This window comes from Musca autumnalis, unplaced genomic scaffold (assembly GCF_047663935.1).
Source record: "Musca autumnalis isolate F117 unplaced genomic scaffold, ASM4766393v1 scaffold_2, whole genome shotgun sequence".
Taxonomy (NCBI): Eukaryota; Metazoa; Arthropoda; class Insecta; order Diptera; family Muscidae; genus Musca; species Musca autumnalis.
The window spans coordinates 243,291,786-243,316,250 of record NW_027411755.1 but is presented as its reverse complement, the minus strand read 5'-3'; the positions used below and the strand labels follow the sequence as shown (position 1 = coordinate 243,316,250).

At 35.3% G+C, this 24,465-nt stretch overlaps 1 protein-coding gene across 1 annotated transcript; it reads left to right on the top strand.

Moving 5' to 3' along the window:
- The first annotated feature begins 7,479 nt into the window (after positions 1 to 7,479).
- LOC141395407 (glutamine synthetase 1, mitochondrial-like) lies at positions 7,480 to 9,183 on the top strand. The gene has a single exon (XM_073971222.1). It carries the CDS (start codon positions 7,749 to 7,751, stop codon positions 8,955 to 8,957), a length of 1,209 nt encoding a protein of 402 aa, XP_073827323.1. The 5' UTR covers positions 7,480 to 7,748; the 3' UTR covers positions 8,958 to 9,183.
- Positions 9,184 to 24,465: the final 15,282 nt, after the last annotated feature.

Genomic DNA, 24,465 nt, shown 5'->3' with positions numbered 1-24,465 from the left:
GCGTCAAATTACAATAAATTGTGTCTAAATTCAAAATGTGTAAATTTAAGCATATTTTGCGTACAATTTTACAACAACAAAGCTGTTGAAAATTACGTATCTTGTTGCCTACATATAATTATCATTGTGAAATTCAACAAAAAAAGTTTAGAGTGTATATCAGGGTTATGACTTTTTACAACCTCTTATCCCTGTATGATATTTTGATGAGCTTTAACCTAAGATTGCATAAAATCTTAATCATAAAGTGATTCGATAAAAAAAAGCTTCCACACAAAAGCTTTTAAAGTTTTTATTTTTCAGAACTTTTGACCATTTTTTGAAGTCACTGTAAACAGATATTTAAGTGAAAAAAGGTATGAGGCACACGACATAACCAAAATGACATAACCGTTTGATTCTCCCTAATTTTATCATCGCATTACGCACACCCAACTTGCACGCCGAAGGTCGTGGGTTCGATTCCCCGGCCAGTCAACATCACAATTTTCAACAGTGGCAAAATACCCCTCAGTAATGTTGGCGCCATTTCCTGAGTATTTTAGCCATGTGAAACTTCTCTACAAAGTGGTGTCTTAAATACTTTAAATAAAAATACTTTAAATAACATTTTCAATCGTTTCGGAGTTCGCTGTTTAGTTTCGTTTTGTTTACATTCGTGAGTGCGAACAAAACGATTAGCGAAAAGTACTCAACTCCACAAGAGCAGATAAAAAACTAAATAGTACTAAACACATGTGAATAAATCAAAAACGTTTGGTGGTTGATAAAATTCACTGTGGTATGCATGGCTGATGCTAACTTATAGGGCTGTTATGCAATCACATGTGTGTGTGTGCCTGTGTGTGTCATTGACCATAACGCACGGCAAACGTTTGCCAAAAAATCTTTTTGTTTCGGTGGTGAATGAAACAACTCGGCAAAGCATAGCCGAAGTACATTTGAGCAATCGTACGGTTTTCATCTTTTTTACATTGAAAAGTTTGTGGGTTTGTTTCGGTTGTGAGAATGAAACGAGTCAGAGAAGCTGAAAAGTTTGTGGCGTTGTGTGATTGGTACGGGAATCGTTTTGTTTGTTTACATTCATTGGTCTTAAGATACGCCGTTCGGACTCGGCGATAAACAGTAGGCCCCATATCATTGAGCTAATCCCGCTTGCAAGATGAACTAGTTCGGCATCGGTAACTCGTCGATTCTTAGGGCTACAGTAACTAGTTCCAACTGTAAACTTTAACATGGGGATGTCATAGGAGGTAACCAATTGACTTTTTATGCATTACCTGTAGATAGTATTGTACTAGTTCCTAGTACTAGTTTGTACTAGTATTGTACTAGTTTACAGTCATATGCCAGTATGTTGTTCAAAAAAGTGGTGGATTTAATGTAAGAATAAATAGTCGCAACTGACGCCTCGTCGTTTACTTGGGGATAAAAAGGTGTCAATTGGTTTCCTTCGCATTACTTTGTGACGATTTGGTACTAGTTCGCCCCAGAATTATTTCTGGACTAATTGTGACAATTGGAGTTTTCATTGGTAGTGGGTAGAGAGAAGAAGATGGCAAATTGTATATTTCCTTCGTATTCCTTTTATACCAGAATAATGTGAATAATAGGTACGAATATGTTCAGTCCATCAGCACTGACTTCTGTTATTGGAATCTGCATTTATATGTAAGTTATTAAGAAAATGCAAATGTGAATTATTTATACAGATCGTCGTTTAAGTTAAAAAAATGGTGGATTTAATTTAAGAGTGAATAATCGCAACTGACGTCACGTGTTAACATATTCCGATTGAGCTCAAACTTTGGCAATCTTAATTTTTAACAAAACTAAACATTTTAGGAGGTTATATTATGTTTATACCTTCGCATTTATGCTAACGAGGGTATATGGCAAAAACCAAAAAATCCTTTGCAATTCCATTGGAAAAAAATTAAAACATATTTTTGCGAGCACATCTACAATTTTTGGCATAGAGGTTAAGAAAAAAATTCTGGTTTCAAATCTTTTCGCGTTCACAAAATTGGACGATGTGTGCCAAAGTTAAAGCGGTTTTTAACAAATAATAAAAAAATGTTACTTTCCCAGAGTCCCTCAAAAAATAAATTTAAAAATATATGCGGAATTTAGGCAATGCGTAGAGAAATATGATACCAAATTTATAGAGATTGGGTACATAAATTGCATATTATAGCAACAACAAAAGAGCAAAAATTTATTGTTGGAAAATATTGTTGCAAATATATTTTTTGGTTTGATTCGAAAAATTAGAAAAAAATATTTGGGAGTTCTCCAACTATTTCGCAAAAACCCATACAATAACACTGTGTGACGCGAAAAAAATTAACCATATTCTGACACCACAGAGTGATAGAAAACAAAAAATAAGAATACACGTATCCCGGCGTTTTTCCCTATCACTTCGAGTTTCGCGGTTATGGGCCCCCAAAAAGCTGAGGCCTTGATGTCAAAAGGACTCATTTTACTAGGCTCATATCTTCTAAACCGCTAAGAATTTTGGTTTACACATCAAAGCAAAGTTGTAGATCTAATCCTAAAGAATAATAATTGTGAACACATTAAATCCATTTAACCTCATCTTCTAGGTCAAAATCGTCAACGTCAAGTTTCCGTCATATTTTTTTCTCGGATTTTGGCCTTCAGATATCAAACCGATCAAAATTGAAGCAAACAACCAATTACAAAAATGTACCTTCTATATCAATAAACAACTTTCTAGAATATGTGAACTCTGTAGAAACGGTTCTTAATGTCCAAAATAGCAAAACAAATGCTATTTTTATCCTCTTTTCTCCGATTCCGGTTCATAGCTACCAAACCGTTCAAAATTCAATAACACAATCAACAAAGATATCAGTAAACAACTTTCTGCAACATACGAACAGTCTATGAACTGTCCTTATAGGTGAAAATAGCAAAAAACATTTGAAAATATTACATTTTTATACTTTTTTCTCCGACTTTGGTCGACAGATATCGAACCGCTCGCATATTACGTATACATCCAACTACTAAAACCTACCTAAGATTTCAATAAACGACTTTCTAGAACATATAAACATTCTAGGAATGATTCTTCACGCTCAAAATTTGATTATTTTCGACCATTCTTTCCTGTTCAGGTCCGTAAATAAAAAACCTTTAAAATTTCCTTGGGTTTTGAACAGTTTTTCTACATTGATGCCAACACAGATTCCACGTAAATTAATTTTAATGGTCGACCTTATGGGATTCCTCCTAAAACACTTCATTTTAAAGAATTTCAATCATACTATATAAAATATGTTAACAGTTCGCGAATTCTGAATGGGTGAAACTCGGATTAATCGATTGTAAAATATTTTTGGTTTTCGCCATATACACTTTCACGCGGGCAAAATGTGCCTCATCGAAATAATGGTTTTAGACCCCAAGTATGTTTGGACGAAATGTGTTTCAGACAATTTGGAGTCGATTTAGCAATGTCCGTCCGTCTGTCTGGCTGGTTCGAAGATGGGTTATATCAGTCCACTTCTTCCGGTACCTCCCCCACAAAAGTTCGAAAATGTTCGAAAAATATGTGCGCACGATAACTCTTGAGGGGAGTAACCGATATACCAGACTTAGATGAGGTTCCAATAAGGACTCAATGAGTCCACTCCACTCCCACACAAAATTTCGGAAAATTTCAGTTTAGGGCCTACTCTCGAATCGCTTTGATTTTTGTTGTAACATCTTGTATTCACCGCCCCCCATACGGCGGTACAAGTTTTATCTGCGGCAAGTCCATACTTCCTGAGAAAATAGCCTGAAAAGTACATAAAAAACCCTATAACACCGTGTGTAGTGGTTGGAGCGCAAGAACGGATCTGCCGATTTTGTCCAAAATTTGACCTTCGTCATATTTGTCCAAACTTAGCTTAAGTTCGAACATACGTCAGGTACATCCCCCACAAAAGTTCAAAAATTTTCGGAAAAATTGTGCGCATGATAAGTTTTGAAGGGAGTGACCGATGTGGTCCATACATTACACATCCTAATATATCTACCAGATGTATATCAGTTTTGAATATGGATTATATTTGTCCACTTCTTTGCGTACCTCCCATTTCGGATAAGTTCCTTTTGAAGACCTGTTCTCGAATCACTTTTTTTTCTGTTGAAACAATATGCATTCGCTGTCTCAATGACGACGGTAAAAGTTTTTTCAGGATCAAGTTCATTCTTCTTGATAAAACTGCCCGAAAGGTGTAAAAACTCCATAGCACCGTATGTAGTCGCTGGAGAGCACTATAACTCTCGAACTGATCAACCGATTTGGTCCAAAATTTGGCTTTCGTCATATTTTGTCCAAACTTAGTCTCAGTTCGAAGATGGGCAACAATGTCCGGTACTTCCCCTTCAACATTTAAAAAAATTCACTAAAAATGAAAAATGGAATGCACGATATCTCTTGAACGGGGCAACTAATTTGTTCAAAACTTTGGATCTCCTAATATTTTGTCCAAATTTAGTTTAACTTGCAAAATGACCGATATCGATTTTCTGTTCCAAAATTTTTGCGATGACCCACTGAAATGACTAGTGGGCGCGATATCTATAAAAAATAAGATCAACTTTCCATTCCTTTAAGTACCTCCTCCGCAACATTTTTAAATTTTAACCCTTATCCACATTTTTGTCGGCAAGTTCAAATGTCCAAAAAGAGCCACAAAATTCTGAAAAGACCCTAAATACATTCAATCTGTCCGTAGATGATAGTTTAAATTCAGATAGGCTGACGGTATATCTCTGTCGGCAAAGCCGACGCATACTGTTTTACTTGTTTTCGTGGCAAGTTCATGCTTCCTGATATAACAGCCCAAAACCTCAAAGTTATACGGTGACTATATGAAATGACCAAATGAAGGAAATGACTCCCATGACTTCCAAAATGGACTATGTCGATGCATTCCTTCATGTACCTCCTCCGCAACACTTTTGTGCTTTAGTCCACATAATTGTTAGTCAGCAAGTTCATACCTCCGAAAAGGACAACAATATCTGAAAACCCCCCAATACATAATTATTGGAAAAGGGTTTCTGTTGCGTATTGAAAGTTTCAATTCTCACCTACTGAGGGTATATCTGACTGATATTTTTACTTGTTGATCTTATCAACATGTATATACTCTCTTTAGTCTAAAGGCCATTTAGCCTAATAAAAATGTTTGTCTAGAGTTCAAAATCATCTTGAAAATTTAATACGCTATAAAAAAGAATAAATCAAAAATATTATTTTGTTAATGCCATGAATTGCAGATCTTACATATTGAAAGAATGTTTTAGAGAGAAAATGAGAGAATATTCCTGAAGATTTTTTTGACTGCCTAAAAAAATCTGAACATTGCATTCATATTAGAATAGATGCGGAAGAGAAATAATAGTGGTGTTTTTTTAACAAAATACAAAGTAAAATAAAATGAAATAGAATAAAATAAAAAAACCAAATGAAATACAATAAAAATGAAATAAAATAAAAATAAAATTAAATAAAATAAAACTAAATAAAATAAAAAATAATATAAAATAAAATTAAATAAAATAAAAAATAATATAAAATACAATAAAATGATATAAAAAATATAATAAAAATAAAATTAAATAAAATAAAATACAATAAAATAGAATACAATAAAATAGAATACAATAAAATAAAATAAAATAAAATAAAATAAAATAAAATAAAATAAAATAAAATAAAATAAAATAAAATAAAATAAAATAAAATAAAATAAAATAAAATAAAATAAAATAAAATAAAATAAAATAAAATAAAATAAAATAAAATAAAATAAAATAAAATAAAATAAAATAAAATAAAATAAAATAAAATAAAATAAAATAAAATAAAATAAAATAAAATAAAATAAAATAAAATAAAATAAAATAAAATAAAATAAAATAAAATAAAATAAAATAAAATAAAATAAAATAAAATAAAATAAAATAAAATAAAATAAAATAAAATAAAATAAAATAAAATAAAATAAAATAAAATAAAATAAAATAAAATAAAATAAAATAAAATAAAATAAAATAAAATAAAATAAAATAAAATAAAATAAAATAAAATAAAATAAAATAAAATAAAATAAAATAAAATAAAATAAAATAAAATAAAATAAAATAAAATAAAATAAAATAAAATAAAATAAAATAAAATAAAATAAAATAAAATAAAATAAAATAAAATAAAATATAATAAAATAAAACAAAATAAAATTAAATTAAATGCAGTAAAATAAAATAAATTAAAATAAAATAAAATAAAATAAAATAAAATAAAATAAAATAAACTAAAATAAAATAAAATAAAATAAAATAAAAATAAAATAAAATAAAATAAAATAAAATAAAATAAAATAAAATAAAATAAAATAAAATAAAATAAAATAAAATAAAATAAAATAAAATAAAATAAAATAAAATAAAATAAAATAAAATAAAATAAAATAAAATAAAATAAAATAAAATAAAATAAAATAAAATAAAAATAAAATAAAATAAAATAAAATAATATAAAACGAATTAAAATAAAATAAAAATAATATAAAATGAAATAAAATAAAATAAAATAAAATAAAATAAAATAAAATAAAATAAAATAAAATAAAATAAAATAAAATAAAATAAAATAAAATAAAATAAAATAAAATAAAATAAAATAAAATAAAATAAAATAAAATAAAATAAAATAAAATAAAATAAAATAAAATAAAATATAATGAAATGAAATGAAATAAAATAAAATGAAATAAAATAAAGTAAAATAAAATGAAATAGAATGAAATAAAATAAAATAGAATAAAATATAATATAATAAAATAAAAAATAAGTAAAATAAAAAATAATATAAAATAAAATGAAATAAAATAAAATAAAAGGAAATAAAATAGAAACAAAATAAAACTAAATAAAATAAAGTAAAATAAAATAAAATGAAATAAAATAATATAAAACAAAATAAAAAAATTAAATAAAAATAAAATGAAAAAAAAAATAAATAAATAAAATAACAATAAATAAATTAAAATAAAATAAAATACACAGTAAAAGCTTGCACAGTGACTGCCTCACGAGGAGTGCTTCTCTATCCAATATTAATTACAATAAATAATCCTGTTTAAGGTAACGAACGTCCTCATAACGAATAATACAGAAATTTGAAATTTCACAGAAAATAGCCTCTTTATAACGAAGTGTTTATTGTGGGCAGATTTGTGGTGGTTCAACTTCATTAATGTAAAAATACCTAAACGGAAAAATTCTACTATGTTAAAAACATGACTAATGTTATTCATATGCCTAAACAACATCCAGGTACCTGTCCATCTAACAACCAGAACATAAGAGAACAATTGAGAACGCAACAAAGCCTAAAATAAATGAGTGCGTGGACACTGCACCGAAAAATGAACAAATTACCAACGGTCGGCATTTGATTTTCAAACAAGCGAAGGAGATCTACGCATTGCCCAGGCGCTCACAAGTCATCCTAACGTTAACGTGTTAACGTCGCGCATCTATTTTGACTAAACGAAATAAGAACACAAAGAAGAAGAAAATAACATAGAACAAAAAAAAAACGAAACATAGAACAGATTGAAAAAAGAAGTACAAGATCAACAAAACCCGCAAAAGTAGAATCATTTAATAAAACACCATTTCTCAAAGAAATTTAATAAAATTAAAATTTAAACAAAATGGCTCTTCGTTGTGTTGGTCTTCTGCTTGGCAAAGAATTAAGTGCCTCATTCTCTGCAAGGCAAACGCGTGCCTTGAGTTCCACATCACGGCTCTTTTCCAGTGATTTTTTGAAAAACTCCCCCAACAATGCCTTGGATAAATCAATTTTAAACCGCTACAAATTTCTGGAAACACCAAGTGATCGTTTGCAAGTGACCTATTTGTGGATTGATGGTACGGGGGAAAACATCCGCGTCAAGGATCGTGTTTTGAATAAAATACCCAAAGAAGTTAGTGATTTACCAAAATGGCAATATGATGGCAGCTCCACATATCAGTGTCAAGGTGAAAATTCCGATACCACCTTGGTGCCGCGGGCCATATATCGTGATCCTTTTAAGCCGGGTAAAAATGACATCATTGTTATGTGTGATACCTATTTGGCCGATGGTAGCCCCACACCCTCGAACAAACGTTATGCGTTACAAAAGGCCATCGAAAAGGTGGGCCATGAAGAACCCTGGTTTGGTATTGAACAGGAGTACACTTTGCTCGATGTAGATGGTCGTCCATTTGGTTGGCCTGCCAATGGTTATCCAGCTGCCCAGGGACCATACTATTGTGGTGTGGGTGCAGATCGTGTTTATGCCAGGGATTTGGTTGAAGCCCACACCTTGGCATGTCTTTATGCAGGCATTGATTTTAGTGGCACCAACGCCGAGGTAATGCCAGCCCAATGGGAATATCAAGTGGGTCCCAGTCTGGGCATTAAGGCCAGTGATGATTTATGGGTTTCACGTTATATTCTACAACGCATTGCTGAGGAGTTTGGTATTGTGGTTACCTTTGATCCCAAACCGGTAGAGGGCCCTTGGAATGGCGCAGGCGCCCACACCAATTTCTCCACCAAGGCCATGAGAGCGGAGGGCGGCATGAAAGCCATTGAAGAGGCAATTGAAAAGCTAAGTAAACATCATGAGAGACACATAAAGGCCTATGACCCGAAAGAGGGTAAAGACAATGAGCGACGTTTGGTTGGCCGTTTGGAAACTTCGAGCATCGATAAATTCTCTTGGGGTGTTGCCAATCGTAGTGTCAGTGTACGGGTACCACAAGGTGTTGCCACAGCTGGCAAGGGCTATTTTGAAGATCGCCGTCCAAGTTCCAATTGTGATCCGTATGCTGTGTGTGATGCTCTCATCAGAACATGTCTGCTGAATGAATAGAAATAATTAAACATCCATCTCTCACTCTCTTGCACATTTTTTGGGCTTTGTAAATAGAAAAAAACAAGAACTGAATAATGTTAATTATTATTAATGTTTATACAAAAATAAGTTTCACATAACCACACATTTACATATGTAGGATTTAAGCGAAATGTATCTCAAATGTTGATTTATATACACATAATTTTGGTACTTTAAGTTCAATAAAGGAATTTAAGAACAATAATCTTTGTTTTAATTAACTATTACACGGTGCGCCTTAACTAATTTTAAATGGAAGGTGCTTACACCTGAGAAGTTTCTGCAGATTCTGAAACTACAATGCTCATAGATGAGAAATATCAAAAAACCAAAAATCGCCGGAGGGATTTTCAAATAAATCGCGATTTATTTTCACATTTTTAGTGGTTCTTTAGGTTTTCACGATTTTGCTTAGAAACCGCGAGTCCTATGTAAATGGGACTAAAGAAAATGTTGTAGCTGTGAAAATTCTCCACAAGATTAGCCTTTGTGATATTTTCGTAGGTTTTATCGTTTTTGAGATATAGAAGTTCAAATTGGGACAATGCACTGACTGTGTCGCCTCCTTATAAAACAATGTCATTACTGCAATTTCCCAAATTAAACTTATATATCTTGAAAATGATACAACCTAGAAAAAAATAAATCATCCAATCTTGTAGAGAATTTTCACAGCTTCAAGATTTTCTTTAGCCCCATTTTGATAAGACTTGCAAGACTTCCAAGCAAAATCTTGAAAACATAAGATAAAAAGCTAAAAATTTGAATTGAACCTCTCTATTTCAAAAATGGTAAAACCTACGAAAAAACATAAAGGTCAGTCTTGTAGAGAATTTTCACAGCTACAACATTTTTTTTAGACTCATTTCGATACGACTTGCGGTTTCCAAAATCGTGAAAACCTAAAAAAACCTAAAATTGTGAATTTTGATCACGATTTATTTAAAAATCCCTCCGGAGATTTTTTTTCTGTTTTTTTTTCTATTTTTCTTATCTATGAACATTGCTGTTTCAGAATCCGCGAAATCTTCCGATGTGTAAGCGGTTTTCATCAAAAGTTACTTAAGCCGCACCCTTCATCGTAATGTTTTATAACGAGGCGATACAGTCGATGCATTGTCTCAATTTGAACTTCTATATCTCAAAAACGATAAAACCTACAAAAATATCATAAAGGTTAATCTTGTGGAAAATTTTCACGGCTACAAAATTTTCTTTAGGCCCATTTACATAGGGCTCGCGGCTTCCAAGCAAAATCGTGAAAACCTAAAGAACCCCTAAAAATGTGAACTTAAATCGCGATTTATTTGAAAATCCCTCTGGCGATTTTTTTGTTTCTTGATATCTCACATCTATGGACATTGTAGTTTCTGCAAAAACTTCCCAGGTGTAAGCACCTTCCATTTAAATTTGGTAAAGGCACACCGTGATTACGGATACCCGGAATAATAACATTCCTCAACATTTAGGGTGGAACTAATGTTACCTTATAAAATTAATTAAACTGGGGACCACATCAAAATATATATGATAAGTGCAAGAGAGTATTACGATTTGCAAACTTTAAACCAAATAGGTAGATCTATCGAGAGTTATCGTATGCTTTATCCAGACAGGCGGACATAGCAAAGTAGACTCCAAATACTTGGGATTTAAACCGACTATTATTTCAATGATTGCTGAAGTCTTATTATGTTGGTCTTATACACTGTGAGACACGAAAATTATTAACCATATTCTGACACCGCAGCGGGATAGAAGACCAAAAATAAGAAGACACGTGTCCCGGCGTTTTTCCCTACCACTTCAACTTTCGCGACTATGGGCCCCCAAAGACCTGAGGCCTTGATGTAAAAAGGAATCATTTCCTCAGGCACATATCTACTAAACCGCTAAGAATTTGGGCTTACTCGTAGTAGAAATGTTGTAGCTCTCGTCTTAAATAATAATAATTGTGAACACTTAAAATCCATTCAACCTCTCCTACAAGGTCAAAATCGTCAATTTCCCTTTTAATTGTTTCTGGGATTTTAGTCTACAGATATCAAACCGATCAAAATTGAAGCAAACAACAAACTAGAAAAATTTACCTTATATCTTAGTAAACAACTTTCTAGAACATACGAACTCTGAAGAAACGGTTCTTAATGGTCAAAATAGCAAATCAAATGCGATTTTTATCCTCTTTTCTCGGTCCCTGCTCCATAGATACTAAACCGTTCAAAATGCAAGAAAACAATGGACCACAATAATGTAGCAAAGATATCAGCAAACAACTCTCTGGAACATACGAAATGTCTACAACCGGTTCTTTCTAGAACTTAAAAAGATTCTAGGAACGGTTCTTCAAGCTCAAAATTCGATTATTTTAGATCATTCCATGTTTTGTGATATCTCCTTCAACTTGGTATTTCCATCGGAGTTTTGGCCTTCCATTGGGGCGTATACCGTCGAGTGCCTCATATTCAAATGCCTTTCTGGCGGGGGCATTATTATCCATACTGCTCACGTGGCTCAGCCAACGCAATCGTTGTAGTTCGATACGTTTTACTATATCGATGTCTTTCGGCTAGTATAGCTCGTGGTTCATACGTCAACGTATATTGGTCCATAAATCTTTCGAAGAATTTTTCTCTCAAACACACCAAGTTCTGCCTCATCTGCTTTCGCAAGTATCCATGTTTCAGATCCATACATACGTACGGGTAGTATCAGTGTCTGGTATAGTATATTTTTTGTTTGACGAGAGGTTGTTTGGCTTTGAAACTGTTTACTTAGACCAAAGTAGCATCTGTTGCCCAATATTATTCTTCTTTTGATTTCAAAAATGATGTTGTTATTTTTATTTTTGGTAAATAAAGTCATTTACTATCTCAACATTTTAGTTCTGAACATCAACAGTTGGTTCGAGTCTACTGGACATCTTGCGTGTTGATACCATAAACTTTGTCTTATCACCGTTGACTGCCAGACCCACATTGGCAGACTCTTTTCAATTTTTGCAAAGGTGGCTGTTACGGCCCATGTTGATCAACCAATTATGTCTACCATCTGCGTAGGCCAGTAACATAATACTTTTATTGTAAATTTTGCTGTTTTTATCTCCATCCGTATATACATTTGCTTCTCGTATGACCTTATCCTTTAGAATGTTAAATAGGTCACACGATAGGCTGTGACTGACCTCGTCAGTAACCTCGTTTTGTTTCAAACAGTTCGGAGTGTTTTTTTTTCTATTTTAACAGCTGATATTGTGTTAGCAAATGTCATTCTGCATAATCGTAGAAGAGATACCAAACTCAGACATGGCTTTGAACACTTTTGATCGAATTGGGCTGTCGAAGGCGGAATTAAAGTTGACGAACAGATGGTATGTGTCGATCTGTCTTTCGTGGGTTTTCTCCAGTATTTTGCGCAGTGTGAAAATTTGGTCAATAGTCGATTTACCAGATCTAAAACCGCATTGGTATGACCAGATTATTTTATTGACCATGGGCTTCAGACGTTCACACAGTACGCTCGACAGCACTTTGTATACGTAGTTGGCTTTTATGTTAACAGAACGTCTTGTTCCATAAGCCGAACTAAGAATAGACTTCCAAACGCACCGATCTTTTGCTTTACTTCTCCAATTTTGGTTGCCATGTCTTGTGATATCTCCTTCAACTTGGTCTTTCCATCGGAGTTTTGGCCTTCCCTTGGAGCGTATACCGTCGACTGCCTCATATTCAAATGCCTTATGCCTCTGTAGTTTGTACACACTGTCTCTTGTGAACGGGACCAATCGTTGGGTATACTTTCGTCCTGCCAAATTTCGATAATTAACTGATGCATACTCCTTATCAACACTTCGCCACCTGTCTTGGCCGGCAGCAAATCATCTCCTGATGCTTTATTGTTTTTCTGCCGATTAATTGCTGTCATGACCTCGCTTTGGCTAGGTGGTAGGCATTCAACGTCGCGACGTTTACAAGGAAGCGGCACCACTGTGCGTCGTCGTTTGCGATTGGTTCTGGTGTAGCTTCATCGCCGCTCATATTCGATACTAAGAGCTTCATGAAATGCTCCCTCCAGATCCTGAGTACGACATCTGTATCAGCTACCAGATTGCCTTCATGATCTTTGCATACCCTTCAGTCTGGTGTTTTACACTCTGGTAAAGTTTTAAGACTTCATTCTGACTCCTGAACATCTCGAGTTTCTCACGCTCACGTTTTTCTTGCTCTTTCTTTTTCTTCTGAAAATACGCTTCTCCTCTCTCCTCTTCTCACGATATTTTTCTTTGCCGAGTTCTTTTATTCAGTAGCTTTACGACACTGCTGATAGTACCTTAGATTTTTTGTTGGTGGTTTTTGGTACGCAAGCACAGATTTTGCAGCAGTTTGAAGTGAGTGGGCTACTCTTTGCCATTGCGCTTCCACATTATCAGGACAAGTAGTGCGGTCTTCCAGCATGTGAGTCAGTTGAGCGGAATAAGCTTGTGCTATCTGTTGTGTTTGCAGCTGGTCCTGTGTAAGATCGCACTTTCGCCGCAACATTAAGACAAGTGCGTACCGAGGCACAAGGAAATGGTCCGAATCAATGATCAATCTGGTTTCTTGTTTTCCCATCTGGGGATATCCACGTGGCCTTGTGTATGTCGAGGTGTTGGAACCTGGTACTGCGCACTACCATGTTTTTGCGCTGCAAAATCGATCAGCCTCATTCCGTTGTCGGATGTTACCTCATGAAGGCTGAACTTACCAACAGTGGGACCAAAGATATTTTCCTTACAAATTTTAGCATTAAAATCTCCTAGAACAATCTTAGTGCAGCGGTCATAGGCGCTCGTAGAATATATACTTGGTCTGTTCATCTTTCTCTTCGGTCGGGGCATGGGCGCAGAGGAGACTGATATCAAAAACTTTGCTTTTATACGGATTGCGGCAATTCTTTCATCAACCGGAGTAAAGTTGGATACAAGATTTTTAAGCATCCGATTTACCATAAATCCAACACCTAGCTTATGTTTCGTTTTATGTCAGCTACAAATTATAGCCTATAATACAATGCGTAATCGTTTGTGATTTTTACGTCTGCCCGGTTCCATCGCACTTCCTGTATCAGCTTTGTACATACCAAGTACATCCGCCAGTGCGCAAACTGCACCTGCTCTGTAGAGATTCCTGACATTCCAGGTGCAGATTCGCAGATCATGGTCCTTATGGGGCTTGTTTTTCTTCTTTTTCTCTGTGTTTTATTAGTAGGCGGTGTTTTGACGTGGTGACTTACTTGCCCAACTCCCAACCCATGTTTTTAACGTTCTTATGGGTGAACGCGTGGCACATGTGAGCTCACTACCTTTAACGGATGTTAAAGGCAGCTCCCCAGGTGACACCACGGGGGTGGTCAGTATTCCCTTGAGATGAAAGAGGGACCAAGATAAATCCTAGGCTTTGCCATGTTAAAGCCGGTCAGGACCGTTCTTGGTATGAGTAAAAAATGTTCACGACAACTCTCGAAGGCAGAACTGATTTGGTCCATAAGAGGCATAGATTAGGTTTGAATATGGCTATGGCTATCCCCACACAAAATTTTGGGAAAGTGCAGTTACGATCTGCTCTCGAATCCATTTGATTTTTGTTGTAACAACTTGAATTCGATGCCTCCATTACGACGGTAGCCCGAAAGCTGTAAAAATTCCTATGACACTATGCTTACGATAACTTTCAAACGGGCTTCGTAATATTTTGTCCAAACTAAGTTTAAGTTTGAAGATTGGCACTCCGATACCTCTCCCCATCCCCAAATGTTAAAAAATGACACTAAAATTGTACGCGCTACATCTGCTGAACGAAGCCACCGTCCAAACCCTTGATCTATTAATATTTTGTCCAAATGTAGTTTCACTTCAGAAATCGGTCTTCTCCTTAGGTACCCGAAGGTACCACTTTTACCACCATTTTTGTTTAAGCGCAGTTAAGGATCTGTTCGAAGAACCTTTGGAAAATTATAGCGATGCTATTCATTGTGGTCCTGTTTAAGCGATTTTATTTTTTTCGTGTGCTAGTCCAAGTTCCTGATATTGTCAATAGATGGACGTTTCAGGCTGAGGGTATATCTCGTTTAGAGTTAAGCTTTATTATCGAAATTTTTTGCAAGTGAAAAAGGAAAGCCGTGGACTCAAACCTAGTCACAAAATTGTTGGTGGTTGTGTGGGTTCGAGTCATAGGATTTCCTTTTTCACTTGCAAAAAAATTTTTATCATAAAGCTTAACTCTAAACCAGAAAATTAACTTTCAAAATGATCTTCGCCCTAACAGGCAAAATTTCAAAAAATTATTATTTGTTATTTATTTATTTTTTTATGATTAGTGTCTGAGGGTATGTCTCCGTCAGCATAGCTGATTGTTACTTTCTTATTGTGTTTATGGCTTGGATATTTTCAATAGATGGTATTTTGAATCCCCAAACTTGTACAATATTTTATGCACATTTACTAGCTATACATACATACATATGTACATTCTATAATTATGTACGTACAAAACAAATACTGCAAATATTATTCCTACTCAAATGTTCTGGCAGTTTTGTTTTAGTGGAGGCACGTTTTTGTGTTCTGATTTTCTTTTTTGTTTTCCTCAAAATTTTTTTGGCATGCAGTGGGAATTTTCCATTCGTCAGATAATAGGAAAAAAAACCGAATGTCTAAATGGAAAATTAATTGTCAACGGCGATTGAAAATGATGATGGAAAATTTTCCATTGTAGAAGGAAAAACGCAGACATTCGGACGGCGTATACCACCTGCGGTTCTTCATGTAGAGGAAGGTCTGTGAGCAGGTAGCCAGCCAATAGGTAAAAAGTTGTTTTTTTTAAAGAAATCTATTATGTAAGAAATTAGGATTAAGTACCGTGAATTACTATGGTATTAGGGGATTAAGAATAAGGCTAATATATTGTTTTAAGGTAAGGATGATCACAAGTATATGTATGTGTGTGTGTGTTCAAATTGGTAAGAAAGGCAAAATTCTTTCGGGTCGTGGTGCGCACGCCTCTTTAAGCAAATAGAAAAATTATGACCTTTTTATAAATAAGGCTTTACAAGTGTAAATTAATAAAGTCATTACCTTTTGCTGTTTATTCCTTGTAAAGATGGATGCGATAAAGGTTAATGTAGGTCAAAGGCCATTCATAATTCAATCGATAAACGTTATTGAGGATGGATGGGTGGATGGATGGATACGTTTTACATATGTATGTATATGTTTGAGTTGTATATCATTTAACTTTTAAATGAGGAAGAACAAAAAAACAATGAAACCCATGTTGAAATAAATAAGTATAAATTTAAATAGGTCCAACAGACCAAACTATTTTATTAAAATCCAATCGGATTCAAATTGATTTTCGAATTGGTGTAAATGATTTGCGAAATTGATACCAAAATTGGAAATTAATTGAATGTTCTGACAACAGAATGGGGCTATCACAACATATAGCCAAAATATATTCCACTCAAATTGTTGCTGTGTTAATTGAATCCTTCATATATAATTGAATACCCGCTATACAACCAAAATCCTTTTCCCAATAATTATGTATTCAGATTTTGTGGCCCTTTTCGAACGTATAAACTTGCCGACAAAAATATATATTTGGATTAATGTTCAAAAGTCTTGAGGAGGAAGAACCTGAAGAAAATCATCTACATAGTCTATTTTGGAAGTTGATCGTCACTTATTTTCGATAGATAGCACATCCTCCAGTTATTTCAGTTGGTAACCGTACAACTCACAGTTTTTTGACCACTATGTCAGGAAGGACTTGACAGATTCATATATAGCAGTAAACACGACCAAAGGAGTAACATCGGATTCGAATAGATCCAAAACTGCACATAAACAAAAGTCTTGAACTTTTGCGGGGGAGGTACCCTAAGGAGGGGACCGATATAGTTCATATTTGAACTCTATCTAAGATTCGCAGAAATATTAGGATGTGCAAAGTATGGACCAAATCGGTTAATGCCATCGATAGTTATCTTGCTCAACATTTTAATGAAAACTTTTGAACTGTTATGGGGGAGGTACCCTAAGGAGATGACCGATTAGGAGATCCAAAGTTTGGACCAAATCGGTTGCTCTGTTCAATACATTTATTGTATACCATTTCAGTGATTTTTTATCTTTTAGGGAAAGGTACCGGAAGGAGTGGACCCATGTCCACCTTCGAACTTTATTTAAGATTCGTCTAAGCACGAGCGTAAGCTTCTTGGAAGCCTGTGGGCGACACCGTTGATCTATATGAGCTCATCCGTTGCCATCCCTACTGCCTTGTCCGCCATAACAACACAAATATTGTAACGTGGTTTTGTCGTAGGCTGGGGTAGACTTAGTCGTGTCCAGGGTCGCCATAAGGGCCCACTAAACCTTACGGAATAATAAGACGAGTATTCCCCCTTTCCTGGGGGTTAAATCGGATATTTATTGATGTAAAACTAATTTATTATCTACTGATGTTTAAATACGATAAGAAGGGTTCAAATAGCATCTGCTAGATCGGGTAACTGACTGGGGATCGGCAACTTTGATTCAGTATTTGTGGTTGGAAGCTTCGTACGAGGTATGCGGTGGAGTTGTAGGGCCCAACGACCCGGTTTTAGGGGTTCGGATGCGGCGATTCGCAGATGCCCTGGAGCTGGTGACTCGGTGTTTAGTAATTGACGAAAGAACGACCGGCTTCGGGATTCGTAGTAAATGATTTGATGATGATCGGGTACTCGGTGATTCGCTGTTCAGTAGTACGCGATTGGAAGATAATCGGGAACTCGGTGATTCGTGTTGTAGATGTTCGGCTACTCGGGGTTCGTATGTGTTCGGCCACTCGGTGATTGGGTGTTCGGGGTTCGGTCACTAGGTGATTCATGTTGTAGATGTTCGTAGGTGATTCATGTTGTAGATGTTCGTACTCGGAATTCGTATGTGTTCGGCCGCTCGATGATTCGGTATTCGGCCACTCGGTGATTCGTGTTGCAGATGTTCATTCAGCACTCGGCTCGGTTGTTCGGGCCATCGTTAGTTAGTGTTAGCCTAAGTTAACTTCTACACTATACTACGAGAACTGGTTAGTGGAACAACACCCGAAGGTGGAGTGGAACAACACCCGAAGGTGGAGTGGAACAACACCCGGAGGTGGAGTGGAACAACACCCGAAGGTGGAGTGGAACAACACCGAAAGGTGGAGTGAAACAACACCCGAAGGTGAAGTGGAACAACACCCGAAGGTGGAGTGGAACAACACCCGAAGGTGGAGTGGAACAACACCCGAAGGTGGAGTGGAACAACACCCGAAGGTGGAGTGGAACAACACCCGAAGGTGGAGTGGAACAACACCCGAAGGTGGAGTGGAACAACACCCGGAGGTGGAGTGGAACAACACCGAAGGTGGAGTGAAACAACACCGAAGGTGGAGTGGAACAACACCCGAAGGTGGAGTGGAACAACACCGAAGATGGAGTGGAACAACACCCGAAGGTGGAGTGGAACAACACGCGAAGGTGGAGTGGAACAACACCCGAAGGTGGAGTGGAACAACACCCGGAGGTGGAGTGGAACAACACCCGGAGGTGGAGTGGAACAACACCCGAAGGTGGAGTGGAACAACACCCGGAGGTGGAGTGGAACAACACCCGAAGGTGGAGTGGAACAACACCCGAAGGTGGAGTGGAACAACACCCGAAGGTGGAGTGGAACAACACCCGGAGGTGGAGTGAATGTATTACCCACCGCGCAAAGGGGTAGCTCTCAGAAATACTTCCCAACCTCTCTACACTCCCGTGTCGGTTGGCGGACCACGAACACACAACTGTACTCGAGCCTCGTTTGCGTAAACAGAGGACACGAAGTAGCAAGTAGACAGTAGGTGAGGTTGACGTTTGAAGAGGATTGACTGTGTGAACAAATATAATTGTTCGTATTCGCATCACTCTTCCGATTGTCCTCCGTGAACACAAGTTGCTACAACACTTATCAAAGCGATTTGAGAGCAGGTCTTGAATTGCACTTTTTCAAAATGTTGTGTGGGAGATACCCGAAGGAGTGTACCGGGTTTGTCCCTATTTGAAGCTTATCTATGTCTCGCAGAAATATTACTATGCAGCAAGTATGGACCAAATTTTCTTCCACCGCGTTATTGAGTAAAAGAACACACTTTTTATTCTTTTTAATCTTCTTGACGAAATCGAAGAGAATTCAAAATTAAGTCTACAACAAATATTTCCTCTACTAATTAGACTGTCAAAAAATGCTCCGTCTTTGTTTTACCAATAACCATAGAACTTATTCATTAGTACTTTTTATCCATACGACAGATTTCCTATCAAATTACTTGTATGCCCAAGACACCAAGACATGATGTTCGACAAGTACATAATTCAAATAAATTGCGTCTTATTTAACCACCCTCACAACGAATTCAATTGGCATAGGGCTTATTAGATTCGGATATACAATACAATCAGTTTTGTTGTCTTTTTCGTTTCTTTTGTCTTTCATGCATTATGGGTCCCCCGTTTCATGCATTATGGGTCCCCCGTCTATTTTGGTTGATTATTTTACGAAGTCGAGGCACAACACAAAAATAGGAAGAGAATATGGCGAACAAAACAAAACTCAACAAAAACAAAGAAGAAAATGAGTGCGTAATTTTTAACGAAAATATAAACAGTAAACTATGGTTATAAATATTACACTCTACTCAATGTTGTTGGCTATAGAAATACTTTTTTTGGTATTCTAATAGGGATTGTTAAAAATATAAGCATATATTTTTTTTAAGAATTATTTTAATTTTTTAACAAAAAAAATAAAATATTTTGGAATTTCTACAGATCTTCCCATAATCCAGCAGCATCTTCAGGTACCCAGTATTTTAATTTAATTATAAAAAAATTAAATACATATATATGTATATTAAAATACAGAATTCAGCTATGTCACATTGTTATGAAAATAAAATTAATTTGTTAATTTGAAAAGTTCTTTGCCGAATCTTTAAAAACCGAATGTGTAGGTCAATTGTTGAAATAACCTCCAACCGTGTGGATAGTATCCATTGTATTTAGTTTTGTGACCCACATATAAAATTCGTTATATCGTCTGATGTCGTTTTCATTTTTTTCTATTTTTGTGGGGAGATTCCGTAGCATTTTTTTTATTTTTTGTTTACAAAATGTGTATGAATGTCCGTCCATGAACCAACCACAAACAGAACAGAATTTAGAAAACATATGCTTATTATACCTACATCCAAACATACATATTGTATGTAAATATGTATTTTTTTAATATCGACATTGCATTTTTATAGCGACCAGTTGCTTTGTGGCGCTTGTTAAGTGTGAAATAGAGAGGAAATCAATAAAAACTCAAATTTTATGACGATCAGCTGATGTAAATTTAGCTTTCTTTACATCTTTATTCTTTCATAATTATTACAAAAATAAAGATTTTGAAATGTTTTAAAGACAGGTGGGTAGTAAATAGAGTTGGGCAATCTAGTTCCTAGTTCCTTGTACCAGTTCCAAAACGTATGAGTAACATCATGAAATATAACGTGTGATAGTAAGTATACGCAGTTTGTTCAAAGAAAAAATGTGGGCCGTTGGAACTGCGAAAGGAACTAGATAGTTCCAAATAGTTCCTTTGGCACAACTCTACTAGTAAATATATGGTGGGTGGAGGTGGAACAGATGACTTTTCTCAAAATACATATCTGCGTTAGGGCACGTGAATACAACTTGGTTCAATATAAGACACAAAGGGCCATTATTATATGTTTTCTTTTACTATTTGATGGATTTGAAATAGCAAAATAAACCAATTTGGAGGACTTTAAGATGTGAAAATTACATTAAAATTTAAGAAGGACCTTCTTAAAATTGAATGATCACTTTTAACTGTAAGTTAAGCGGGGTTAATCAATCGTCTTATCTAGACATACAAAAAATTCTGTAACAGTTAGTATTACAAACTGTACTGTAGTAATTTGTAATGATATGAAAGTGTTACAAACTATTATCTGACCTTGTCATTCTCTCGAATCTCAATTTTAATCATTTAAACAAGCTATGTTATTAAATTGTCGATGATTGTTTGTGGAATATTTGCGGGTTATTTTTAACTTTGCTGTAAACAAGTAAAAATAACCAGCCGACATTGCCAACACAGATATACAGTGACTGTCACTGAAAATGATGCAACCTGAAATAAAAAATGTAAACATCGATATCTTGGAAACGAGTTGAGATTTTTTAACAATTCAAAAAACAATTTTGTGGGCTGAAAAGTTGTCTTTAAGATGACATACAAAAATATTCCCTTTACATTATCGTTATACTAAAATTTTACCGAAACACAAAAAATGAACATTTTTAAATTGAGCATTGAAAATGATGCACCACGATAATCGATTAATAATTTCCAAATTTTTCGCTTTTTATGCCATTTTAATAATAAGAATGGTAGGGCTTGAAAAGCAACAAAGAGTGCTGAAACTTTTGTTTTTATAAAAGCAAACATGATCGACATTGTCAACAATGTTTCTAAAAACTATTTTTAAAGAAACGTGCAAAAAAGTTTGTTCTATGTCATGATTCTCTCCTCTATCAGGGCAACGCCGTTAAAGACTAGTATTATATAAGACAAGCCTGGCTATTACAGGACTTTCCATACATCATTAGATTGTTTGTACGTACTCTGGACACAACCCTTTATAATTTTTCATAGTCATTTGCTGGATAATAACTTCAAATTGCCCATAAAGGGACACTAATTACGATCATGCCACAATTACGTCAGGAACATCATTCTTTCTGTCGGAATCAATAACAAAACTACTGAAACGATTATTCTACCATTCTGATTACTAAAATGGCATAAAAAGCGAAATCGATTAGTGTGGTGCATCATTTTCAATGGAGCTCCAGGGCCATTATCTCAAAAAGTATGGACTTGTCCCCGAAAAAGAATGCACCGTCAAGGAAAAGAATACAAAGTCAAAATTTCGATTTTTAACAAAAAATGTACCGTTTATTGACCATTAATCGGTCAATTTGAAGACAAATTTTGATGTATTCAATAAACTCACAAAAATATATGAAGACTGAACACCAAATTTCTGTCATTTTGGGTGGATAATGTGGCTAAGCCTTAAAAAACCGAAAATTGGGCGGTACCGTTCCACGGGTGTTATTTCAAAACTTGAACCAATGCCAACAATTCTCTGTACAAATATTTCGCAAGACCTGGTGAAGACTAAATACGAAATATCAGCTACATTGGTTGTTTAATGTGGCTAAAACCTTGAAAATACCGAAAATCGGGCGATACCGTTCTATTGGAGCTATATCAAAACGTGGACCTATGTACATAATTTTTATCAGAAAACTTTTTTAGTCCATTGGGAACCCTCAATGCAAAATTTCGGCGTATTTGGGCGTAAAACATATGTAAAATCTTTAAAATTCCGAAAATCGAGAGGTACCGTTATATGGGATCTATTCATAGCGTGGACCTATGTCCATAATTTTTATCGGAAAAGTTTTTTGTAAAGTGAAAACCCCGCATCTCAAAATTCAACCAATTTGGTTGATAAGTTTAACTAAAATATTCAAAATACCGAAACATTAAGAAGTACCGTTGCATGGGGACTATCCCAAAACGTGGACCGACCTTGCCAATTTTTTGCTCTCGACATTGTCAGTGAACTATAAGTATTTATACCAAAATTCATCTGCCAGCGTCAACTCCTTGGTCACCGTTTATTTGAACTCGCGACATAGTGCAGCGTTTTTTTTTTTTTTTGAGGTTATGCGCCATTATCTCCGGAGCTATGGGCTTGCCCTCGAAAAAAATTACAATGACGTAACGGGGGCCACACGAACATCCTGTTACAAAACGATTCATAACGATTCGTGAGGTGTCACTAAACTGCACTTATTTCAAATTTTGTGTGGGAGGTACCTGAAGGAGTGGACCGATATAATCCATATTCGAACCTGATGTAAGCCTAGAGGTAGTATTACCATATGCAAAGTTTGATTCAATTCGGTTACTCCCTTCAAGAGTTATCGTGCGCACAAGTTTTGCGACAATTGTTGAACATTTGTGGGGGAGGTACCTGCAGGAGTGGACCTATATGGCCTATCTTCGAGCTTAAATCAAATCTGGACAAAATATTTCGATACCCAAAATTTGAACCGAATCGATTGATCCTTCGTGCGCACCAGCCAGCCAGACAGACAGACGGACGGCAATTGCTAAATCTACTCAAAATTGTCTGAAACGGATATCGTACAAACATACTTGGGGTCTAAAACCATTATTTGGTCGAATCAAAGTGTATATACCCTCTTTAGCCTAAAGGCTGAGGGTATAAAAATGTTGCGGAGGAGGTACTTAAAGGAATATATCGACATAGTCCATTATGGAAATGGATCTTTTTTGGGAATCAGCTCGTTCCCACCAGTATAACTTTTGGAAGCATGGATTTGTCCACGGATAACATAATATCACTGTAAACAGGATCGCAATGAACAGAATAGGTATATATTTCCAAAGGATCTTCGAACAGTTCCTAAACTGCAGTTTGATACAAATGGTGAATTTTTATGGGGGAGGTACCCTACGGAAAAGACCATTATGGGCGATTTTAGAAGTTAAACTAAATTTCGACAACATACTAGGAGATGCAAACTTTGGACCAAATTGGTTGCCCCGTCCAAGGATTATCGTGCATACCATTTTAGTGTCATTTTTTAAATATTGGAGGGAGCTACCGAAAATTGTGGACCGGTATTGTTCATCATCGAACTGAAACTATGTTTGGACAAAATATGACGAAGGTCAAATTTTGAACTAAATCGGTTGATCAATTCGAGAGTTATCATGCTCTCCAGCCATTACAAATGGTTCCATAGAGGCTTTTTACACCTTTCGGGCTGTTTTCTCAAATAGTATGGACTTGCTCTTAAAGAAACTTTTACCGTCGTAATTGAGGCAGTGAATGCAAGTTGCTTCAATAAAAATTAAACTAAGAGATTCGAGAGCAGGTCTTTAAGTGAACTTATCCGTAATTCTGTGTGGAAGGTACATGAAGGAGTGGACAAATATAGACCAATCTTATCTATGCCTGTTAGATATATTAGGATGTGTAAAGTATGGACCAAATCGGTCACTCCCTTCAAGAGTTATCGTGTGCACAATTTGTCCGAACACTTTTGAACTTTTGTGGGGGAGGTACCTGAAGGAGTAGGCAGATAGGGCTTATCTTCGAACTGAAACTAAGTTTGAACAAAATATTGCGAATGGCAAATTTTGGACCGAATCGGTAAATCCGTTAGAAAGTTATCTGGCGCTCCGACCACTATACACGGTGTCATAGGGGTTTTTTGCACATTTCAGGGTAGTTTCTCAGGAAGTATGAACTTTCCCCTGATGAAA

Bases quoted from the DNA above. Each gene is read 5' to 3' on its own strand.
- LOC141395407 (XM_073971222.1), top strand. From the start codon at position 7,749: ATGGCTCTTCGTTGTGTTGGTCTTCTGCTTGGCAAAGAATTAAGTGCC.